Source organism: Apteryx rowi, unplaced genomic scaffold, assembly GCF_003343035.1.
Source record: "Apteryx rowi isolate R43461 unplaced genomic scaffold, aptRow1 scaffold_6, whole genome shotgun sequence".
NCBI lineage: Eukaryota > Metazoa > Chordata > Aves > Apterygiformes > Apterygidae > Apteryx > Apteryx rowi.
The window spans coordinates 7,788,842-7,809,989 of NW_020450871.1; the positions used below are offsets into that span (position 1 = coordinate 7,788,842).

Below are 21,148 nucleotides of genomic sequence, written 5' to 3' on the forward strand. Positions count from 1 at the left end.
CCCGGGGGAAGGCCCCGGCCGCCGCGGCCCTGCGAGGGGCGCCGGGGACAACGGCCGCCCCCACACAGCCCCCTCCGGGGAGTCCCGGCCCGGCCCGGCCCGGCCCGGCCCTCCCTCCTGCCCGGCGCCTCGGGCGGCCGGAGGAGGCTCAGCCCCGGCCCGGCAGGCTCACCAGGGGAAGGCAGCCATCTTGGCGGGCCGTCACGTGACGCCGCGCGCGGCTCAGCCTCCCGCCGCTCAGCCTCCCGCCGCCATCTCCCCGCCCCGCCCCGCCCCGCCGCAGAGCTCCTTTCCAGCCGGGAAGACCTTTTCTTGTTATTTTCCGGGTCTCTCGTAAAGGGATCCACGCTGTGCTGGGCGGTAACCCCGGACTGCCTCGGGACCGACGGTTTGGTCAGCCTGTGCGGCCAGAAGTACCGAGTCCGCTCGATTTTTAATCGCGTTAATCATAAAAATTGGAAGCGGTACCTTTCAGTAATCTCACTGCACAATTTTACAACAGCCAAAGTGTCCTATCAACTAAAGGGCAATGCCTGGCCCCGTAAGGCAAAACTAGAGACTTCTGCATCGAAAGCACAAATTCATCGAAAATGAGGCACCCTGGGCCCAGCCGGAGAGCGGCAGGTCAGGGCGATACGGGACCAGGTGGTGCAAGAGAGAACAGAAACCCCAAGCGCACACCGCAAAAGGGGCAGCGGGGACAGCGGCCGCCCCCACGCAGCCCCCTCCGGGGAGCCCCGGCCCGGCCCGGCCCGGCGACCAGTGAACCTCGCCCCAGTACTTCAAGTTTTATTCAGGCATCTGCAAACCTATCCCCCCCAAATTCTTAAACAGTGTGAATTTACAGCACAAACAATTCATCTAGGATTCTTAAATACACTGTAAATCCCAGATAACTACAGAACGTTTGTTTCTGACTTTGAAACAAGCACAAAATATGTAGTAAAAGAACAATAAGCTGAAAATTCTGTAAGAAATTTCTGAGACTGATAAATGTATTGTTAGAAGCCAAACCTGAATTTCCAAACACACCCAGAACAGGCTGTGGGAAGTAGGGAAGTGTCATTGCTTAACAACACATATTAACCATTAAAAATCACAATTAGTTGTGATGTGGAAGGCCACACATCCTAAGGTTGCCTTTTCCTAATTTTACTTCAGGTGATTTTTTTCAATTCAGAAAAAGGGAAAAAAAAGCAACTTTTAAAGATTAAAAGTTTATTATGCAGTATATTTATGTAAAAAGCAAGACTGGTGAAAATGAAAGAAAGTACAAAAATAAATACACTTTTATAATGATATTACATTCCACACAAAATAAGGAGTGAGTTAAAATTAAATACGTATAAATACAAAATATATCAAGTACAAAAACACATTCTGGCACTTGTCAAGAAAAAGGCTGCATAAAACGTAAAAAAAAAAAATTGTGCTACAATGTTTTATTATACACATTGGAAACATTCTTGAAGTAAAAGAGGTTTAGATGACAAACCCAAACAGAAGGTAAGCATTCATTTTTACTAACATTTAAACTAAACCTACTTTTACGTCAACATATTACCTATGCTAATAATTAATACAGCACGTAAAACATCTTTTAAAAACATCAATCGTTAACAATGATATATCAACAGCAAACTAAATTGCACTCTGAAGTTTTATAACCTGTGAGAACAGGTTACACTTGTCATTTTAACTTTTTTCCTCTTGAAATGTTTTCTACTTACATTTCTAGAGTATGCAAACACAGGAAAGTTGAGGACTCTGAGACCTTTGATGACTACAGGAAAGCAGAAAGCTTGTCTCAGACATTTTTTGTATTACAGTGGAAATTTTAAATGACCGTAGCATTTAAATGAAGGAGGCATGTCCTCCACTGGTGTAAATTCTTAATTTACAGCACTGGGTGAACCACCCCAAAGCCTTCAAAAAAAGCCGCAGTAAAGAGCCACTGAGCAGTGTCATTTTCCAAGGTGTTTAAGCATTATTTTTGCTTTTTTCCAAGTACACAATTGAGGTAACATATTGCATGGTATGAAACATTTGTTTTTAACAATGTAACTAGCAACAGGGGACAGACTTATTTGTAGATGATCATCAGAAATAGTTGCGCAAGCAAGCCCATTCATTCATTGCTTCCCCTGAAGATATTGCCTTCATCCTCCTGTTAATGTTCCTCTTTCATGTTAAGATTATTTAACACAATTAAATTTTTGGTCAGTCTTATTTCCCTTATACCAGTGTCAACTTGTTAAAAAGCCTCTGAAGATAGGGTGTCATGCTGTATTTATAGTGGAAAAACAACAAAATACAACCTATTTCACATTTAGGCAAACCTTTCTTTAGAGTACTACTGTTACAGAGCAAAGCAGTAAGCACTGCAAAGACTTATACAGTCAATCTTTTCTCTACTTGACTTCAAATGTTAACAGCCTGTCTCTAGGAGTTCATTAAAAGATAGAAGTTACAGAATTCTGCTCCCCTCAAATTGAAGGTTTATATCCATGAGTAGAAAGACCAAGGCAAAATATGAGCATGATCTTTTAGTGTTAGATTTTTGGAAATGTGAGGTTTTTTTGTTGGGTTTTGTTTTTTGCTTTTATCCTGAAATCAGGAAACATGATTTCTGTACAAGGACCTGTTAGTTCATGGTAGAAGAGAAACTGTTCAGAAAAATTGTGACTGTCATGAACAGTACATCACATATGTGAATTATTACTATGGACAAAGAATTTATAAATCTGAATTGGTAAAACCATTGAAATCTTGCCTTCTCAAACTTTTGTAGAATTTATGCCTCTCTCCATCTTGACCAAAAATTATTTCCATAAGAAAATGGAGTAGACAACAAGGAAAAAAAAACATCCTAGGCTTCTTCTGGCACAGTGTTTTGATCTACCACATGTATAAATGTGCAACTTTAGTACAGTCATCAAAAGTCTGTCCAGCAGTTAATTTGGTCCATGTCTGTCCAAATCAGCAGAAATACACAACAAATATAGGCAATTAGTAATTGAATTGAGGTAAGCACATACATATATAAAGTACATTCAGAAAGGCTGCTTACAAATTCACTGATGGAAAGAGCTCTGTTTTGCTACAATTATTTTTTCCCCCTTATTTAAACTGCTCCCATTTTATGGTATAAAACTGAATATATACATACACACACACACACCCCTTATTTATGGCAGCAGCCATACACAGAAATTGCAATTTTAAGTAATACAAAAAGCACATGACAGATAGAAGAATTAGAGAAGTGTAAAGAAGTAACAAATTAAGTTAATGTTGCCCTATGGTCTTCTTTAAATAGCATAACGTTATGAATGTTATGTGTGCACAGCAGTGTGAATACATAATAGGTTTTACCATGCAATTTTTCACAAGTATTAGAGCTTTGTAGTCCTTCATTATTTCAGTATGATTGTATTAACGTGTCATTAGCTGGAACTGTTAAATAAAGTGTATACTTGTCATATATATATATATATATGTGTGTGTGTATGTATAGGAGATGCAATATTTGAATCAATGTTGAGAATACCATCATTAAAAAATAGCCTTTTTATCCCAGTGAGTGCTGTCGTCTTAAATTGTCACAACATTTGGCTTCTTTCTTTGGGTTCTTCCTGCATATGCTCCTAAAAATGAAGTAGAAACATTAGCATTTTACAATTGATAGCACTGCTTTTTTGTAACAGATTATCCAATAAAAAAAGCTGAAAAGCTAAGGACAAAAAGAATTTAAGAATATATATCAAGTAGCTACTTCTAAAATGACAGTTTTCATAATTTATTTGTGAAATGCCTTACAAATGCATACATAAAACAGGTTATTAAAGCTACAAATAGGTTTGACAGTACACATTACAGCATTTCCTTCTTCAGTGACTGTTCCATCTACTTTTATCTGTCATATTTTGTCTTGATAGTGTTAGTTTCTTATCTTTTAAAAATTTGTGAATTGTAGATGTAGATACTTTAAAACAGCAGAAAAGTTTTAGCTATTCCATGTACTTAAAGAAAAGCAATACAAAAATATCATAAAAGTCATATTTAAGACAACTCTTTCCTTTTCCCCAGCTCTCATGTTAATAAACCAAGAGAGGTAGAGACAGAGCAAGAATAATGCAAAGCATAGGAGATCAACATTATATGGTTGTGTTTTTAACTATTTCTGATTAAACTAGTTTTTTGGAGCATGGGCCTAAACTCTTCCTCACAAACATCCACAAAGACAGATCTCTGCAACCAGACGTTCAGTCCGTTTAGCAACTGCCCCCAACCTGAAGGATCCTCCCTCAGTTCAGAAGGGAAGTATGAGCCAGCCAGAAGGAAGCAGCTGGCAGACCAAGGGCAAACTGCAAAGTTTCATACTGCTAGTTTATTCTTTTCCCTCAGAGGTGAGCTCTTCTCCCCACCACTCCGTGACCCAGCTTCCCAGGAAAGCAGCTGCAGATGGGAAGGAGTCCTGGCTAAAACAGCTGCAGAACTGAGAAGGAGGGGTGCAGTGAGGCAGCCATATCTGGTGGAACAAAGTATGTGCAGTGCCACGACGCGGGCTTTGCCTTTCTGCAAGGCACAGGCCACAGAGACAAGTCCTGCACTATCCACACCATCCTAAAGACTCCACTTGCCAAAGCCTCTTCAATAGGTTTATTACTGGAGTTGTTCATTTAGAGTACTCTGCGTGCCATCAGACACATCCCTTTAACTGACAGCTATAGCTATCAGTAATATAGTAGTTAACTATGAGGAATACAGTCAGATAACTATAGTTTAACAATAATTTAACTGTCAAGCATAAAGAAAGAGACTTCAAACTATGAAAAAAGGTCAAAAATATATGCCAGAGAATACTCAAATCCTAATACAACTGAACTATCTTCTCCAGAGAACTATTGTAGGTTTCCATATGTTGACATACAAACCAGAATTAAAAACTCAGTACAGATAAGGTGATCAGGCAAAGCCCCTACAGAAGTGCAGCTGTAAAAAAAAGTTTGTTCCCTCCACAAGGAAAAAAATATATACTTACATACATATAGATATGTTTATTTTATATATATTTAGAAAGCCATAGCGCTCTACACTATGCAGAGCACAAGTACCTTCCAGGAATAAGGATTTAGCACTGCAGGCTGCTAAAAAGTAACACAACTCAACATTCAGTAGGGAATTATTCAGAGTGTCCAGCAATGTGATCAAACACTTATACAAAGCAGTGAAAGTTGTGCCGCATGGAGCGGAGCGGTGTTAATGGAAGACGGCCATGGAAAAGAAAGAAGTACCAGGCAAGTAAATGAACATGAGAAAGTGCCAGTCCTTTTCAGGATTTTCAGTTGCTCCTTTTATGAGACGGTTGCAGTGGATCCTTACAGGTGCTCAGGAGCTACTATGTTCAGCACAGTGCCAAGCAGTTTTTGAAGTGTCCACAAAGGCCTTACCACAGCAGGACCCCTCATACCTGAAAATTGTTTCCCACTACACAAAAGGCATTCTCGCTGGCCCAACACTCTCCAGTGCTGTGTGCTTCAGCTCACCTGTGATTCCACAGGACAAAACAACCAGACTGACGGGCATGGCGCTTTCTTAGTGATTTAACATTATGCTCTTAACTCTCCTCACGTCCACTCCGAGTTAAATAAAAATTTCATATATAGGAAATCAGTGGATAGTTTCAAATCTATCCACCACTAATGAGGACTTTTCATTACTAGGAAATAAATGGACATGTTTCAAACCAGTTGCAGAATAATTCGATAGCCACATGCAACCTGTTAAATGCAAGAAATCAAGGTAGCACAGGAACAGTTCTCTCCCTCCTCCTGGAAATCTAGAATTCAACAGGAATTAAGCCAGTTATTTTCAGTGTGTCATAATAATGCACTGGTTTAACTCTACATTAGCTTCTTCTATGTTATTGCACAAGTTCCATTTAACTTAAATAATGCATATACTTAGAAAGCTACTACTACATTGAACTGATTTACTCCTATACAGAGAAAGAGACAGTATAAGAAGTGCAAAATAAATAAGGCAATCTAGACTAGGAGATTTAAGAAGCCAGATTTTAATAAGAGTTACAGCCTTCCTGAATTCGATTCGCACCCAACCTTTTCCATCGGCAGGCAGAGCAGTTACATGAGGCCTCTCTCCTATGTCACACAGCTGACCTGCTACTCGCATGCAGAAAGCCTTCCTGAAGCGCTGGTCCAAATGCTAATCCAGTTCACAGCACACACAATCTCACACCAGCAGCCTGCTCCTGGCTCGGGCTGGACAAGCGCGCAGGAAAGACCACAGCTGGCAAAGGGCGGCTGCCACGCTAATACTCTATGTACCTCATGCCCTGCCATTTCTTTTCCTCAACACTTATTCAGACTGGACAAAACAAGGGGGATAAACAGGTCTAGTTGCAGCAGCAGCAGCCTGATCTCAGCCACCTGCGTTCTAACACAATTGGCTCACATTAAATGCCCTGGCTGGCACAGCCTGCAGACTGTCCACTGAATATCTCTGTCATATATACATATATATAGGCATATACACAGACACACACACACACACATATATATATATATATATATATAAAAAACAGACAAAAAACAAATAAGGCCCTTTACAGATTTATTAGTTTGTACTTCCTAATGCAGAAGTCCGGACTGAAGGAATACAAAACAACAAAAACTAGATTTAGGATCACCAGCTGAAAGAAATGCTTTCTTACCAGAAAAGACGACAATCAGTCAGGAGTGGTATTACAGAGAGCTACAAAGCACTTTTGGGACAGAATTTCAAACAACAGTCAGAAGAATGGAAAGAAGAAAGTAGCTGGACAGGTGCGTTAGCATTTCCTTCTGAAGGTATGTCTAACGTCAAGCTTGAATGGATAAGTAACATTTAGAATAGCTGCCTACTACTAACCCTCCTTCCCTTTTGCCCCTCTAATAAGCATAATTCAGCTGGGAGTTAGGGATGTATGAAGACAACAAATGAAACAGAAATATTATGGGTTAGAAGTATAGCAGACTAGCACAGGTATGAAAATAAATGAATATTTATACTGCCTAGAGCAAACCACTGCTAGAAGTCTTACCTTCTGACATGCACAAGTTCTAGTAAAACAAGAAAAGTAAATGCATTTGTTTGGCTTTTAGCATTAATTTTTTTTTTTCAGATTGACTTGAGAGTAGTTTCTGTCCATGGTCTTTCCCAGACAGAACTTGTTGCCTCACTATAGAAGACTTTCAGGGATCTCTCTTGAAAAGAAATTTGTTACTCACAAAAACAGACTTTTAAAATCACTAACAAAAAATTATTCAAACAAAAAATTATTCAACATATTACCAAACCTTTCACTATACACATTTTATCCATACACAAACAAAACCATGTTCTATTTAAATGCATTCAACTTGAGGTATTTTTCATTGTCACAAAATTATGCAGATCATTACTTTCATGTCTAGACAATGCTCCCCATCTAATAATTTAAATTATTCATTTAGTACAAGTATTCTAACCTATTTATAAACAAGCATGTGGAAGTACTGGTATTGTGCCATGGGAACATATGTGATGTCCAAACACTACTTGAAGTTATGCCATGCAGCCGAAACTAGACAGCAGGTAATAGGTTAGACACATCATCCTTAGGCTCCAAGAAAGCCACTGTAGAAGACATTAAACAGTTTTCCAGAAATTCACTAAATAGCCATAAAGAAAGGAGAGGAGAAATTTAGAGCCATATTCCAATAGATTCTTTTCATTGCCAGGTATCAATTGTTATGACTTCAATAAATATTACTATCTCAAGTCAGTCACTTGGCAAAACAGCACACACTGCCAACACAGAGGAATGATAGAGGGTGGTCTAATTTGATGTTTGATGCCAGATATAATTGCAAAACACTGCAGACTATTTATTATTGACTGAGCATGAATTATATGAGATTGAGAATGCCGTCCAAATCTCAAATCAATGCCAAACCTGACACTGATGCCACCCATTCACTATTACTCTTTTACAGCTTCTGTAATACTGTAATTAGAAGAGTTCTTGACGTTTCATGGTCTGTATTCTTCAGAGTTTTTCTCAGCTAGTTAATACACTTTTGCAAACTGTCAGATAAAAGCCTGCCTTAATGGTTACCTCTTGTTGCTACAATTGCATTGCATACTTAACTTTTTCTATTACATTTTAGAGGTCTTATTTACTACCTTTGCTTATTTTTCTGCAGCATCACTGAGGGCAACTGAACAATGCCACGCTGCACCTTAGTGCTGACAGCACTGCCAGGAGAACTGGCATCAGAAAAGAGAAGTTAGTCTTGTTTGTATCCTCATCATTTACTTTTCCTCTCCTCTCTCTTTCCCCGATTTTTTTTTTTTTTTTTTTTTTTTTTTTAAGTGAAACACTACAGGTTTGTGTATGCATGGTTTCCTGCTACACATCACTACAGACACTTCTCCTGGCTTCACAAGGTACTATGAAAAACAAACAGTTCTGGTAAAACAGCACGTTATATGATCTTACCAAGCAGTGCACACATTCCACTTAAGCTCACAGATACGCTCCCTAGCATTGCTCCATGTTCACAATAAATGCAGAATTTCTCTTACAGGAAAGGTTTGATACCTTATACATAAAGATAATTCAGATCACTATGAAAAACCACTGAAAATCTACTATGTTATAATATTCCTTCTTGAGCCCAAAAATTCCCACTTTTTTTTGCTCAACTTGTAGAACTCTCCTTTGAGAGCAAAGTAAAATTAAGATCTTAAATTTCTTAAGTGACAAACAATAACTTACCAGAAGATAAAGTGACTAATAGTTTTTTAAATTGATAAAATCAATTTTAAAAATGGAAATTGCATAAAAAGTTTCATAGTGATTTGTTCACTTTATGCCTTAATGGGACAAGAACAGAGAGGTTTGGCACTGTTCTCAAACCTTTTTAATAAAAGGGTAACCAACCAGTAATGTCTGTATGCAAACACAGGAATACTTTAAAAATGGACTATTAATACTCAAAACATTCTTGTACAGAGTGCTATTGTATATATTTTAATTTAGGACTGTATGCCCATTGGTAAGTGCTCTGAAACTGTCCTTCCTGTCCTTTCTATAGGCTTCTTTTTGAAGACAAGTTACACTTGTGTAGAGATCCAAGAATCAAATGATATTGAAATGCTAATCCAAGTCTAGTTTGACGACTATTAGCTTCTCAAACAGTTATAGTGAATATACTCGGCAAATGTTGTTTTTTATGATTGAGCATCTGGTGAATGAATGTAAATGAGCTATACATTTATGTTTATAGAATCTGAAAGTGGTCAGTTAAGTTACCAGTGCATATTTAAAGAGATAGGTTAGACTTAAGACATAGCAAAGCAGGTGCGCAAGAAAAAGAAAACAATATATCCCACATTTAATTCTTCTTGATACTAGTAACTTATTTACTATAAGATCCAAGCACCAGTTTTCTACACACCTGAAACAGCCTTGTTAGACACTCTGCTTTCTGAGGCCTTCTTTCTATTTTGCTCAACCCCCTTCATTGAGGTCTTAGGGGTTCTAATTAAATATAAAAAAGTTAATAAGTCACTTGCATCAAAGTCGAAAGGCTGTATCCAAAAAATATAATGACACTATCAAACTGTGTTTGGTATGAAAACATTTTTACTATGTCCCAAACAGCCTCTTTCTGAATATGTGTACAATTCCTATTAACATTATTAAGGCTTACACAGATACATTAAATAGGAGAATATGTCCCCCATGTACAGATTTTTAAAACTCTATGCAAGAAACTGATTCAGTTCAGATACTGTGGCATCATAAAGTCTATGTTTAAATTTTATATATATATATATATATATTTCATTAAGTGGAAGCAAAGCTTCATGGAAAATGAATGTTACAAATACAAATGTTGGAACAAAGTGTAAATGAAGACAATACACAGAAGGATGAAAACACTAAGTATTTTCTTACAGTATAAGGTAAAACAAAGAGTATAAGCAATATTTCAAAATACTGTGAAAAGTAATTATTTTGCCTTTGAACAACAGTTGCACCAATATGTGTAAATATTATTCAGAAATTATTGTGCTTTTGCATTTTGCATTTACTTTTATCTTTAAGTTATGAATACACTGTGCTCTTACCCTTGTCTGCAAAGCAGTCTATGAACTGGGGCATTCTGTCCTTGATTCGGCTGAAGTACTCTGTTAAAACATAAACTTCTGTTAGTGTTTTTTCCCTTCTTTTTATAAAAAGCTCATAAGTATGCTGAATTGTGCATCATCTTTCACGTAACAAATCTCAGAAAGACTAACAGGCTCTGCAATGCAGATGACACATAGGCAAGAGCAGCAGGAATTAAGATTCCAGAATAGAGCTACTACATTTCCTAGCTATTTAAAACAAAGGAACAAAGGAACAGCCAGGAAACTATTCCCCCAACAGTGCCTCAGGTTCCTAGTCATTAATAGGGGGGAAAAAAGGACACATTGGGGGGGGGGGGAATAATTTAAACAAGTCATTGAAAATTAAATGTATTAGTAGATAGCACATATTCAAAACTTTTGGGTAAGCACAAAATAAAAACCGTGTTTAAGGGATGCCAGGTATCTGACTTGTTATAGCAGAAAATGGTGCAGACACACCTCACCCACAAGACAGTAGCACTACATATAACAGCAAGTATTGAACAACATAATTTCTGCGATTCAAGCAATCACAGGACTTAGAGGCAAGAACTTTTTTCTCAAAATAGAAAGCCACTCCTTTTCTGACAGCTTTCTACAGATAAATACATCAATATTTACACTGCAGAGTAAAGGGTATTAAAAAAGTAGGAGTTTCAAACCAAAGCTTAAGAGATGCTAATATTATATTGGAGAGAGAAACCTTGAACCTGATCAGAGTTAAAGCCATAAACAAATAATTTCTGAAGATGATAAAATTCCAGAACTGACTCTGAAGAAAATAAAAGAACTCTTGATAACTTCATAAAAGTTGATAATCCCCTTTCTTAGATCATGCTGAATCTGATTTCATTACTGTCTTTCATAATAATGGCTGAAAGTGAGCTGATTGATTGCAAAATAGTGACACAGACCAAAGGATCTACACAGTTCCTTAAGATCACTCAAATACAATTAATCTTCACTCACCGGTTTTCAGGAGTTTTTTGTTTTATGATTATTTTTTTACTTGGCATTCCCATTTCTGAAGCCCTAGACAAACAAAAGTATTGAAATGTATTTAAAGTACAAAATCATCAGGCAGGTCTTAAACAGAAACTGTAAGAGAAAACCTCTGACAATCTATATCTACTGCCAGAATATCACAAATTATCACTTTCTACTCATGAATAACTGAAACAACTGTTTTTCCCACCGTGTTGCAGAATAACGTCTGCCATTATCCCAGAGAGCACTTTAGCCAGAGTACTAAGTATCTCTTATTGCCAGGCACTTTGGCATGATTGAAGAAAGAACTTGCAAAACTTAATTTACAAAATCAATCTGCTCACAACTGAAACACAGCATCTTAGGGCAAACATTTCTTCATGTTTGTATGGATAAAATCTCTAACAAAAAGTGCTATTACAAGTAGTAACACACCACACACCCGAAGGAAGTTTTCATTCACTCTTCCTAAGAAAGATGTTAGTTTGCAAAGAAGCTGTTTCATCAGAAGCTGCATTTCACTATTTCCAACTCCTCCTAACCATCCTATTGCACACCCCCATCCCAGAGAACTGCACATACTTCATATACTTTTTCCTATCCAGAGATTTTTGTGTAGCTGTTGAAAGCGTTGCTCTCTCTCTCGGGCTCTTTACTTTATCCTAAAAAAGCAAAAGAACATACAATAATGTTAGTTACTGCTTTTATTGAACTTAACCCCATCTGATGCTACTTAAAAAATATTAACATTTTCAATACAAAATTTACATTCAGGCTACATTCAACTTCTTAAAAGAACAAAAAATGGCAAAAACAACAACAAAAGAACCCAAAGGAACTTCTTTATATTATCAGATTTAAAAGGTTTGTGTGTCATAAAGAAGCCTAAATTTAAAGTCTGAACTTCTTTCTTATCACTTCCACCACGCTTTTCATTCTATTTTCATACATCTGCACACTAAGAGTTTGAAGATACTAATCTCCTACTATGGTGGGTTTTTTTTTCCCCTGTTCAAATAAGTTATCTACAGAATCATAACTAAACAACGGTAATTAAAATTTAAACTTTTTACTGGATCAGAAATAAATCTTTTGAAAGCAGTAACAGTTCAGTATTTAAAACTTGTCTCAAAGTTTATGTTCTCCTAATTATAACACACCATTTGCCTGAGCATCTTCTCTTTACGAACTTCACGATCATGACGCAGAATATTCATTCTTTCAGATGCCTCCATTATAAAAAAAATGTCATGGATGTCATAAAGAGCAGCTCGTAGCTGGAAAGAGAATAATTAAAATCTTAATAAAATGTTGAGTCAAGTTAACTTTCCCATGTTTTTGGTTATCAAGCTCTTCTCACTTTCAATCTAAGCAAAACACTTGAAGAGATAATTCTGAAATCCATCTTAATACATCAGAACAAGAATGGAATCTTTTTCTCACAGCCATATTTTAAAATTTTTACTTTAAACAAAGCCATTCTAAAGGCTTTAGGTATTTATGTTATCAGACATCCCAAAATAACTTCCTTTTACAAAAGCAGAATAGCTGGAGAAGAAAAAAAAAAGTTTAAATTATATCACCTGAGCCATTACTCGTTCATGGAGGGATGCATCTTGTGCTGAAACACTTCCTCTTTTTAATGGGGCTTCCGACTGAAAATTTTTTATGAACTCCATAGTATCCTGGAGAAGAGAGGAAAATAAGGTTAAGCACTCGGCATAATACTTCACAACAAAGGAATCAATACAAATTTTTGTACAAGTAGGGCTAGTCTTCTTCATTGGCCTTGGGCTTGATACTTGGTCTTGTTACTGAGCAATGCAAAACCTAAACACGTTCACATGACACATGTTCCTAAATTCTCCTGAAAGCAGAATTTATACTTTGCAGAAACGCACAATTTCATCTGTCAGTTGAAGACAGGAGCAAAAACAAACAAGAGGATAATATAAAAATGCTCATCTCCTTACCTTTACAGTTTGCTTAAGATATTTCAATTTTTCTGTCTGCATAAGTCTACGAGTGAGAAATCCCTTTGCCACAGCAGTGATCTTATTGAACTTTATTTGTATGTCTGGATTGAACACCTTAAAAGAAAGAAAACAGTTTCTAAATATTCTATATAAAAGTTATGAATTATTTCTCAAATAGCATCAATCACGTGACGTAACTTTCAAGTAAGAAACAATCTGATGACAGGGGTAAAACCTTCTGGCTAGGCCAGAGATACCTACCATAGCACCATGGTATTAATTTAGCAGAAGCATTATATTGTTATACAATTATTTGCTCATATGAATAACAAGAAAAATATATTATATATAGCGTGCGTTTGCGTGTGTATACACCGAGATTAGACAAGACATACACACACACACAGAGTTCTCTTGTATAATCTAAGCTGATATAGGAACTTTTCTGTGAGATTTACTCCAGCACAGCTATTATACAGTTACCAGTAAAAAACAGACAGCTTCTTAAGCTATAAGTAAACTGTATTTTTCCTCACCTGAGTCCACCTAGTTTTGATCCTGTTACTTGGCCTGGATATGGAGGTTTTTATAACTCCACTACCTGATGGGCCCCAGAGAAAGAATGAAGTTTCACTTGTTGAAGCAAAGGTGTTTGGTGTAGTATGAGCAAAACCTGCAGGCAAAGGAGAATGTACTGTTCAACACACAGACTTTTGTCCATAAAATAACTATATTTCTATGTACATACATATATAGATGTATAAGTGCGTGTGTGTGCACGCGCGTGTGTGTACACGATCACTACACTTGTTTAAGAAAGAAGATGTAACGCAACACTCCACAAAAAACAATAAATGCAGATAAAAATCAAGCAGATACATAGACTTCAACTTTAACTCTGGTTTCAGCCCAGAAGCCTTCATAATTTTTTTTCATTTCATAATGCTCTGGATCAGGTGAGAGGTGTTCCATCAGCTGGAGCTGTATTTCCTTTCAGTGGAGATCCGCTGGCAGAGCCCTTTTAATCCTCCTACACAAACAAGAGCACCTAGTCCGCTACTGTGCAGCTACGTGGCAGGAAGACGAACGTTCTGTGACATGAGCCAAATCTACGGCCTCATCCTGGACCCTATCAGTTTACTTTTATCTTGCTTTCCTCCAGTATGCCCTAAAACAATATATACAGGTGCAATACACGGGATAGCACAAGCATAGCTGAAAACATGCTAAATGCCAACTAGACAAAGATTTGTTTTACACGTGCTGCCAACAGCTGAAGGTGGCAGGTGGCAGACCAGCCTGACTGACAAGGGGACTCGGACAGGAGCACTGCCCTTATCACAATGAGGCAGCTGATTCACTTGAACGCTGCAGAGCAAGATACACCACAACATTTAATCTATATTCTATCCTCCCATTTTTACCAATGCTGGTAGAGTTTGCATTATGGACTGTCTCCATCTGAGATTGCATACTTTCCAGCAAGCCACTTTCGCTTTTTTTTCTCCACTCCAACTCCATCCTACTGTTAATATTCACTTTGGAGATTTCTATTTCTGTTGTAGCAATCTTCTTTCCTTTCAGCTTTCTCTCCTGCTCTTCTAATTCCTGCAAAAGAAGAAATCAGCTATAAAATTGGTTCTCTACATCAGCAGAGTAAGAGAGTGTTTATTTTAAAAGGAAATTGCTTCCTGACAAAGTACAATAAAACAAACATTACTTTTGCTCAGAATTTTTCTTCTTTTTGTCTTACCTTCTGCAATTTCTCCTGTTCTCTCTCTTGTTCAGCTATCAGAATTGACAGTTGCTGTGCATGCTGCTCTTCAAGTCTCTTCCTCATTTCTTCAAAGGCCAACATTTTTGTTTTTAAAATCTCTCCTGAGAAGATATATACATTATGAAGAATCAAGCATTACAACATTTTCTACATGTTCTTTATCATAGAAATATATACTTTAAACATGATTCATTTACATCATCAGTAAAAAGACACTTCTTTGATATCAAGTTTCCATTATGTATTGCAAAGAACCTTATCAGTTACTGCAGTCCTTCAAAATGTTTGTATTTATGAGATAAGCATGTGGATGCAACAGCAGTAACACCAACTGAACCTATATTATAATACAGAAATGCACTCAAAAAAACCCTGTCTCTAAGAGTGGTATACCTGTGCTTGCTTGAGTGAATTAAAACATTTATGCCACTTGGGCTTTACTTGAGAAAGACACATACAGATGTAACACTTAGTCTTGAACTGGAAGAAAATATCGATGTAATTATTTGCACCCTATCTGTTAAAAGATATTTTATGTTAAAAGGTATTTTCTTTTAATTTACACAGGGTTTCTCTTCTTCTAGTAGTTTTATTTAGGTCTAACAGAGTAAGATATTATTTTCTTAATACAATGAAATTCAAATTTGTACATTCAAATGAGAAAAAAACGTTTGTGGCATCAAATGATACCTTTGAGAGTAGATACAGAATTTGCAAAACTGAAAAACAATATTTTATCTGATGTTTCTTCGTAAACAAATTGTTCAATCAAGTATTTGTTACTGAATAGCTTTTATAGGGCTTTTGACTCCAAGAGACTTCTAAATCAAAAAATCACTCTAGTCATTCTGTAGCAGATAAAAAAAGGCTCAAGTAGTAAGCTGAATTTCAGAATTTGTCATTGATTAAAAACTACAGAAATAATGAGATTACTGAAAAAGGTAATCAATATTCAACAGAACTTTTACCTTTCGATATACGAATACTTAGAACAACCAGTGAATATAACATTTGTAATGAGCACTGTTTGTTTTCTAAAAGATTTCTAAATTGAGAAATAAGTAAAAAAACAAACAAAAGAACCACCACCAACAATGACAGAAAATCTTTTACCTTTTGCTGTACTATCAGGGACTGCATTCTTGGTAATGTAAACTGATCCCGCAGGGTATTTTTGTTCTTGCAACCACTGCTTCTCCTGTTCTTCCATTCCAACTGCTAAAACATAGGGATTGTTTTCTTTCTGGGAGTTGTCTGTATCCAAATCAAGTCTACGTTTTACCTTTTCAAAACCATTTTCTAGAAACTGTTCGTTTGCTGGGGAAACATTTGGAGTATCCATCTGCTGTCGCTTATTCTTGCTTTGCATTAGTAGTGGGGATGGATTTTCTACATCATAAGATTTATTGAGTTCTACCGGAGAATTACATTTAGTATGTTCTAGCAAACTAGGTGGTTTGGTTTCGTTCACAGCTAAGATCTTCTGAGTTACCATGGACTGGCTGACTGCAAACGGCTCATGCAATTTTGGAGCTACAATATTAGTACTAGTCTCCACTTTATATTGCCCTCTGCCATCCAACACTACCTGTCCTTCCACCGTAGTAGACAACGTTCCTTTGCTCTCCAAGTGTCCAAAGGAATGTCGACTTGATTTGCCAACCACCAACCCATCACAGGGGTCTGAAGAATTCCTAAGAACACCAGGAACTTTGCCAGGGCAAACCACAGCAAAGTCCACCATTAACTTTGGCACTGATTCAGACACATTATTTTTATCAGCAATATCTTGCATAATCAAGTCCATTGCTCTACCCTTGCCTTTAGGGCTTAACTCATAAGCATTCACAGGGTTATTAATAACTATGTGTCCCATTGACAAAGGTCTTGGGCGCCTTCGGTGCATTTTAGGGCTCATGCTTGGCTCAGGGCTCGGCAATTTGGCATAAGAGCCTGTGAGGCTCCTGATAATGCTACTGTCACGATCAAACGTAGAAGTATTTTTAAATTCTTCATCTGAATCCGAATCCACTAGTGGGGGTGTTCCAACTCTCATAGGTATATCCACTTTAGAAAAACTGGATAAAGTTGGCATACTTGTGTTATTTGTGTGAGTAGAGGCACCTTGGAGAATTGTATTTGATTTATTAAGACTGGGTTTATCAAGCGTCGCAGCAGTGCAGCTTCTGCCTGTAAGCTTTGCTCTCTCTTTCACAGAGTCAGTTGTTTTAACTGCGTCGTTTTCTTTATCTGAATGACTTTCATTCATACACCTTTTTGAATTATTTCTTGAGCTACGTCTGGTTTGTTCTTTCTCTATGTACTCCCTAGATTTCTTCAGAAGGTTCTGAAGACTCATTGCGTAGGGATCTTGGACTTCCTCACCAGGCAGCGGCACTCCCGGCCTCTCCGGGCTTTGCAAAGCCTGTGAAGCAAGTTTATTGTTCATGTTGTCAGAAGAAACAGCCTTCGGACAAAGCATGTCTTTTGAGAAGTGACTCTCACTTTGCTTTGAAAAAACATTTTCTTCTACAGCTTTAACTATTTCTGTCACACTTGATGTCACCTGCCCAGTGGCATTTGATGGCATTATTTCTGGTGTCTTTTCAAGCTCTGTGGAACCATGCCTTTCAGGAGAACATGACAAATTGACATCTGACAGAGGTGTAAAGTCAGTCAAGGCTTTTGATTCTGAATCAGAGCAAGTATTCTCAGCCTCCCACATGTTCAAGTCACTCACACTAGATGCTTTCCTGATCTGCAAAGAAAAATTGAATAATATCACATATTTTAGGCAAAATCTCCTCTGATTTTCAGATTATTGTCAAAGCTTCACCTGCACTTAAAGCAGAATGCTGTCACCTTAAAACCAATAAAAACGTCCAGTTCAACTGTTACCAATTTCCTTCAAACTACTTATAATACAGAGCCCTTTGAAATGAGAAGAAGGTAATTGAAATTAAAATATAAATTTGAATAATGGTCCACTCAGACTTTTTAGTGATACCAAGGATCTGAATTCAAAGACGTCTTTTCTTCACAAGGTAATTTAGATATTCTTCAAATAATTCTATGACATCAAATTATCTTGCAAGATTCCTCTTAAAATATGAAAAAATATATATATTAAATAAGAATAATTGAAGAACTCCAGCACTGAATATAGCTTAACCTAGTGCTTAATTAAGAACAAATCAAAATAATTCCTAGTGAAACCAGTGGAAGTATAAGAACACTTTTTAATTTCTTTACTTAACCCAGAGTCATGAATTATGAGTTTTCATTGCTTCTAGCAAGCATTTGACCCTAAAGATTTTCACACTAAAAATAAAGGTATCCTGTGAGACCCCTCAATTATCAAGGGGGCATCCTTGAAAAAAAACTAACTTATTTTTATATTGAACATATGTTCCTGGTCTGCTCTTCAAATCCCAAGTCAGATGACTGTTGCCATGTCCACTCCAGTAAACAGTACAAACTAAATAAGCTGTTTGCCACCTTAGTAACTCAACAAATCCAATGTTAACTGTATTTGTTTAATAAATAAGTTAGTATAAAAGCTGTATTAAAGCTCTATTACAAAGCCAGATTATACTGTTTCATTAGACATATTTAATATTCTTTTCAATTTAAACCTCTAAGCCCATCATTGAAGAAGCAAAGAAAACAAAACAGTTGCAGTAAAATTATAAAGGGCACAACAGAATTACAAGCCATTGCAAAGGTAATTTTACTTCTGTAATTGTAAACTTGAATATAGATTATTTTCCGATTAAATTACACACTTGCAAATAAGGCAAACTGGTTGCTCTAACACCAGGGGGGTTCTTTTGTTTGTAAGTTTGTTTTACAATCTAGATATTTCAAACAGATTTACAAAAGCAAGAGTTTTGGTGTGGTCTGTCAAAATAAGCAGTGAAAAACAAATTCCATACTTAACAGTGAACACACAGGATGTTGCTAAATAATGAATCAGGTCACATAGCATGAAATAGTAGCAAATGCTGCTTCGGGAGAATTAACTGTTAATAACTTCATGTTTATACTAGTGAATACTTAAACCTCAATGCTTTCTCAAAAATACATATACGGAGATGTTTTCTCTAAAGCTATACGAATCTGGATCAACTTTACCTGAACGTTTTCTAGAATCTCCTGAACACGATTCAACAAAGCTCTTTTCTTCGAGTTCTGTCTCCAGATCTCTAAGTCCAGTGCTTTTTGTTTGTCTTGCTGTATTTCCTTTTTCTTTTCAAGGCTAAGCTGCAAAGCAGTGTCAGAAACACGGTTTATATTACTAAACGCAAATTTCAATACAGAATTACGAAATAAATTAAAAAGAGAAAAAGCCAACATACCAAAACTATCTACATTGATACTTTGTACACTTCAAATGCCAGTCTCTTTTAAAGCAGTAATACTTTTTTATGGTCTTCTTGGCACACGTGCCAACATGGATCTAAAAGAGCGCATATTGAAGTCTCCAAGAACGCTAAATGCTACAGTACCAACTTCAAATGATACAGACTACCGGAAAGGTCTTTCCCAGTCCTCTGTGAAGATGGGGGGTTTCAGCATCATGTACAACCTTCTGTGACCAATCTGCCTACTTGTACTCAAACTGCTAAGTTTTAAAGACGACTTGCACTGGTCCTCTTGAATCAGAGGTGAATTACATACCCAGACAGAAAGCCTAAACAGAAACGTATGCAGCACTCCTCCAGATCCTTTCAAAAATCAAAATCTCAAAATCTTCCGAGTTATGTAGTTTGGATAAAAGTTAAACTAAATCTACAAACCTAAATCTACAAAAGTTGGTGCCACAAAGTTTTACAGAATTAGGTAGTCTCAAGCAAATTATGCATTTTTCTATGAAAATTTAAAAACATCCACCCATTCATAAATGAAACATACATGGGAGAGCTAACTGATACCTTGGAGAGTAAGTGATATCTGGTAATACGTAACTATATCATGGTTTTCGGAGTTTGTTATTAGATAGCCTTGCCTTTCATATTTCACGTCACTGGAACAAGGAAGTCAGACTGCATTATTATACAAACGATCAACAGCTTTTTTGCTTTTTTTGGGCTGTTTAGAGTAAGCATAGAATGACTTAACACAATTGATGAGCATGTGAAAGAGATTAGACTGCAAATGTATGAGAACAGTAAATTTACTTAAGAGATTTTTAGCTATCTCAATATTTCCTAATTCCACTATCACTTTATTTCATATATATATATATAATATATATAATATATATAATATATAATATTTGATACCTCAGACATCAATGTTAGTGCCAATAGCGTAGTTAGCATGCACACGCAAAACAAAACGCAAAACAAAACGCAAAACAAAACGACTTACCAGAGGGGAAAGCACGGGAACTCCATGGAACTGGATGAGCGAGATATTTTTGTGTGGAACACTGAAAGAGGTTTCTCTTTTTATTGCCTCTTCTTGGATTCTGGAAAAATGCTTCTTACAAAATTTTTCATAGTCCTCCATCTTCATGTAACTAAGCTGCACAGAGTAATAAAATCATGCGACTGCACTAGCAAGACGAAGGGGTTCAAAGTTGTTTTTCCTTTATAGCTATATCTGGAAACCAATTGTTAGTTAGATGACTCAAGTAAGTCTCTCTTTTTCCTATCACTAATAAAAGCTGGGTTTTTTTCTTATAAACAGAAAATCTGCATATATTTGTAAGAAAGAGATGTTCTATCACGTGTACGCTGAGAAAACTGGCACTGAGATGATCAAGATTTACAAAATTACACCCGCTACAGAGAATCCCCCCAAAACGCCATCAAAGATTAAACCTTTAAAGTCTCCCACGACTATCATAGATACTTTTTTCTGAAGAAAAAAAAAAGTAGCCAAATTAAAAAAAAGAAAAGAAAAACAGCGGCTTTTTAAGGCAAGCTCAGCCTTCACGTTTAGGGGGGTGGGAAGAGTCCGCATTTCGCCCCACGTGCCTCCTCCCGGACGCGTCCCTGTGCGAGCCGAGGCCGAAGCCGCCGCCGAGCACAAACAACCCCAACGCAGACCGGCCGCTTCGGAGGAGCCGCCGCGCCTCGCGCAGCCCGGCCCGGCCCGACCCGACCGGGGCGGCCCCGGGGCGAGGCCTCCGCCGCTTTTGTTCCCCGCACGCCCCGCTTCGGCTTCGGCTTCGGCT

At 37.3% G+C, this 21,148-nt stretch overlaps 2 protein-coding genes across 5 annotated transcripts in view; both read right to left on the bottom strand.

Moving 5' to 3' along the window:
• Positions 1 to 251, bottom strand: part of VPS35L (VPS35 endosomal protein sorting factor like) — a 63,288-nt gene extending 63,037 nt beyond the window's left edge. The window contains exon 1 of the mRNA XM_026083133.1: positions 173 to 251. Within this exon, the coding sequence (XP_025938918.1) occupies positions 173 to 189 (17 nt within the window). The 5' untranslated portion in view covers positions 190 to 251. The remainder of the gene's footprint in view (positions 1 to 172) is intronic.
• Positions 1 to 20,948, bottom strand: part of CCP110 (centriolar coiled-coil protein 110) — a 32,439-nt gene extending 11,491 nt beyond the window's left edge. Inside the window, exons 1-14 of one of the 4 annotated variants that reach the window (XM_026083129.1) lie at positions 20,338 to 20,945; positions 19,099 to 19,227; positions 16,078 to 17,722; positions 14,941 to 15,065; positions 14,663 to 14,795; positions 13,724 to 13,860; positions 13,185 to 13,301; positions 12,795 to 12,896; positions 12,372 to 12,488; positions 11,794 to 11,873; positions 11,194 to 11,256; positions 10,183 to 10,242; positions 9,507 to 9,589; positions 1,225 to 3,647 (exon numbers count right to left, since the gene is read on the bottom strand). In XM_026083129.1, the coding sequence (XP_025938914.1) occupies positions 3,595 to 3,647; positions 9,507 to 9,589; positions 10,183 to 10,242; positions 11,194 to 11,256; positions 11,794 to 11,873; positions 12,372 to 12,488; positions 12,795 to 12,896; positions 13,185 to 13,301; positions 13,724 to 13,860; positions 14,663 to 14,795; positions 14,941 to 15,065; positions 16,078 to 17,722; positions 19,099 to 19,227; positions 20,338 to 20,484 (2,991 nt within the window). In that variant the 5' untranslated portion in view covers positions 20,485 to 20,945 and the 3' untranslated portion in view covers positions 1,225 to 3,594. Of the gene's footprint in view, positions 1 to 1,224; positions 3,648 to 9,506; positions 9,590 to 10,182; positions 10,243 to 11,193; positions 11,257 to 11,793; positions 11,874 to 12,371; positions 12,489 to 12,794; positions 12,897 to 13,184; positions 13,302 to 13,723; positions 13,861 to 14,611; positions 14,796 to 14,940; positions 15,066 to 16,077; positions 17,723 to 19,098; positions 19,228 to 20,337 lie in introns of those variants that run through there. The other 3 variants (XM_026083128.1, XR_003256242.1, XM_026083131.1) reach the window with 3 other exon arrangements.
• Between the last annotated feature and the right edge of the window lie 200 nt (positions 20,949 to 21,148).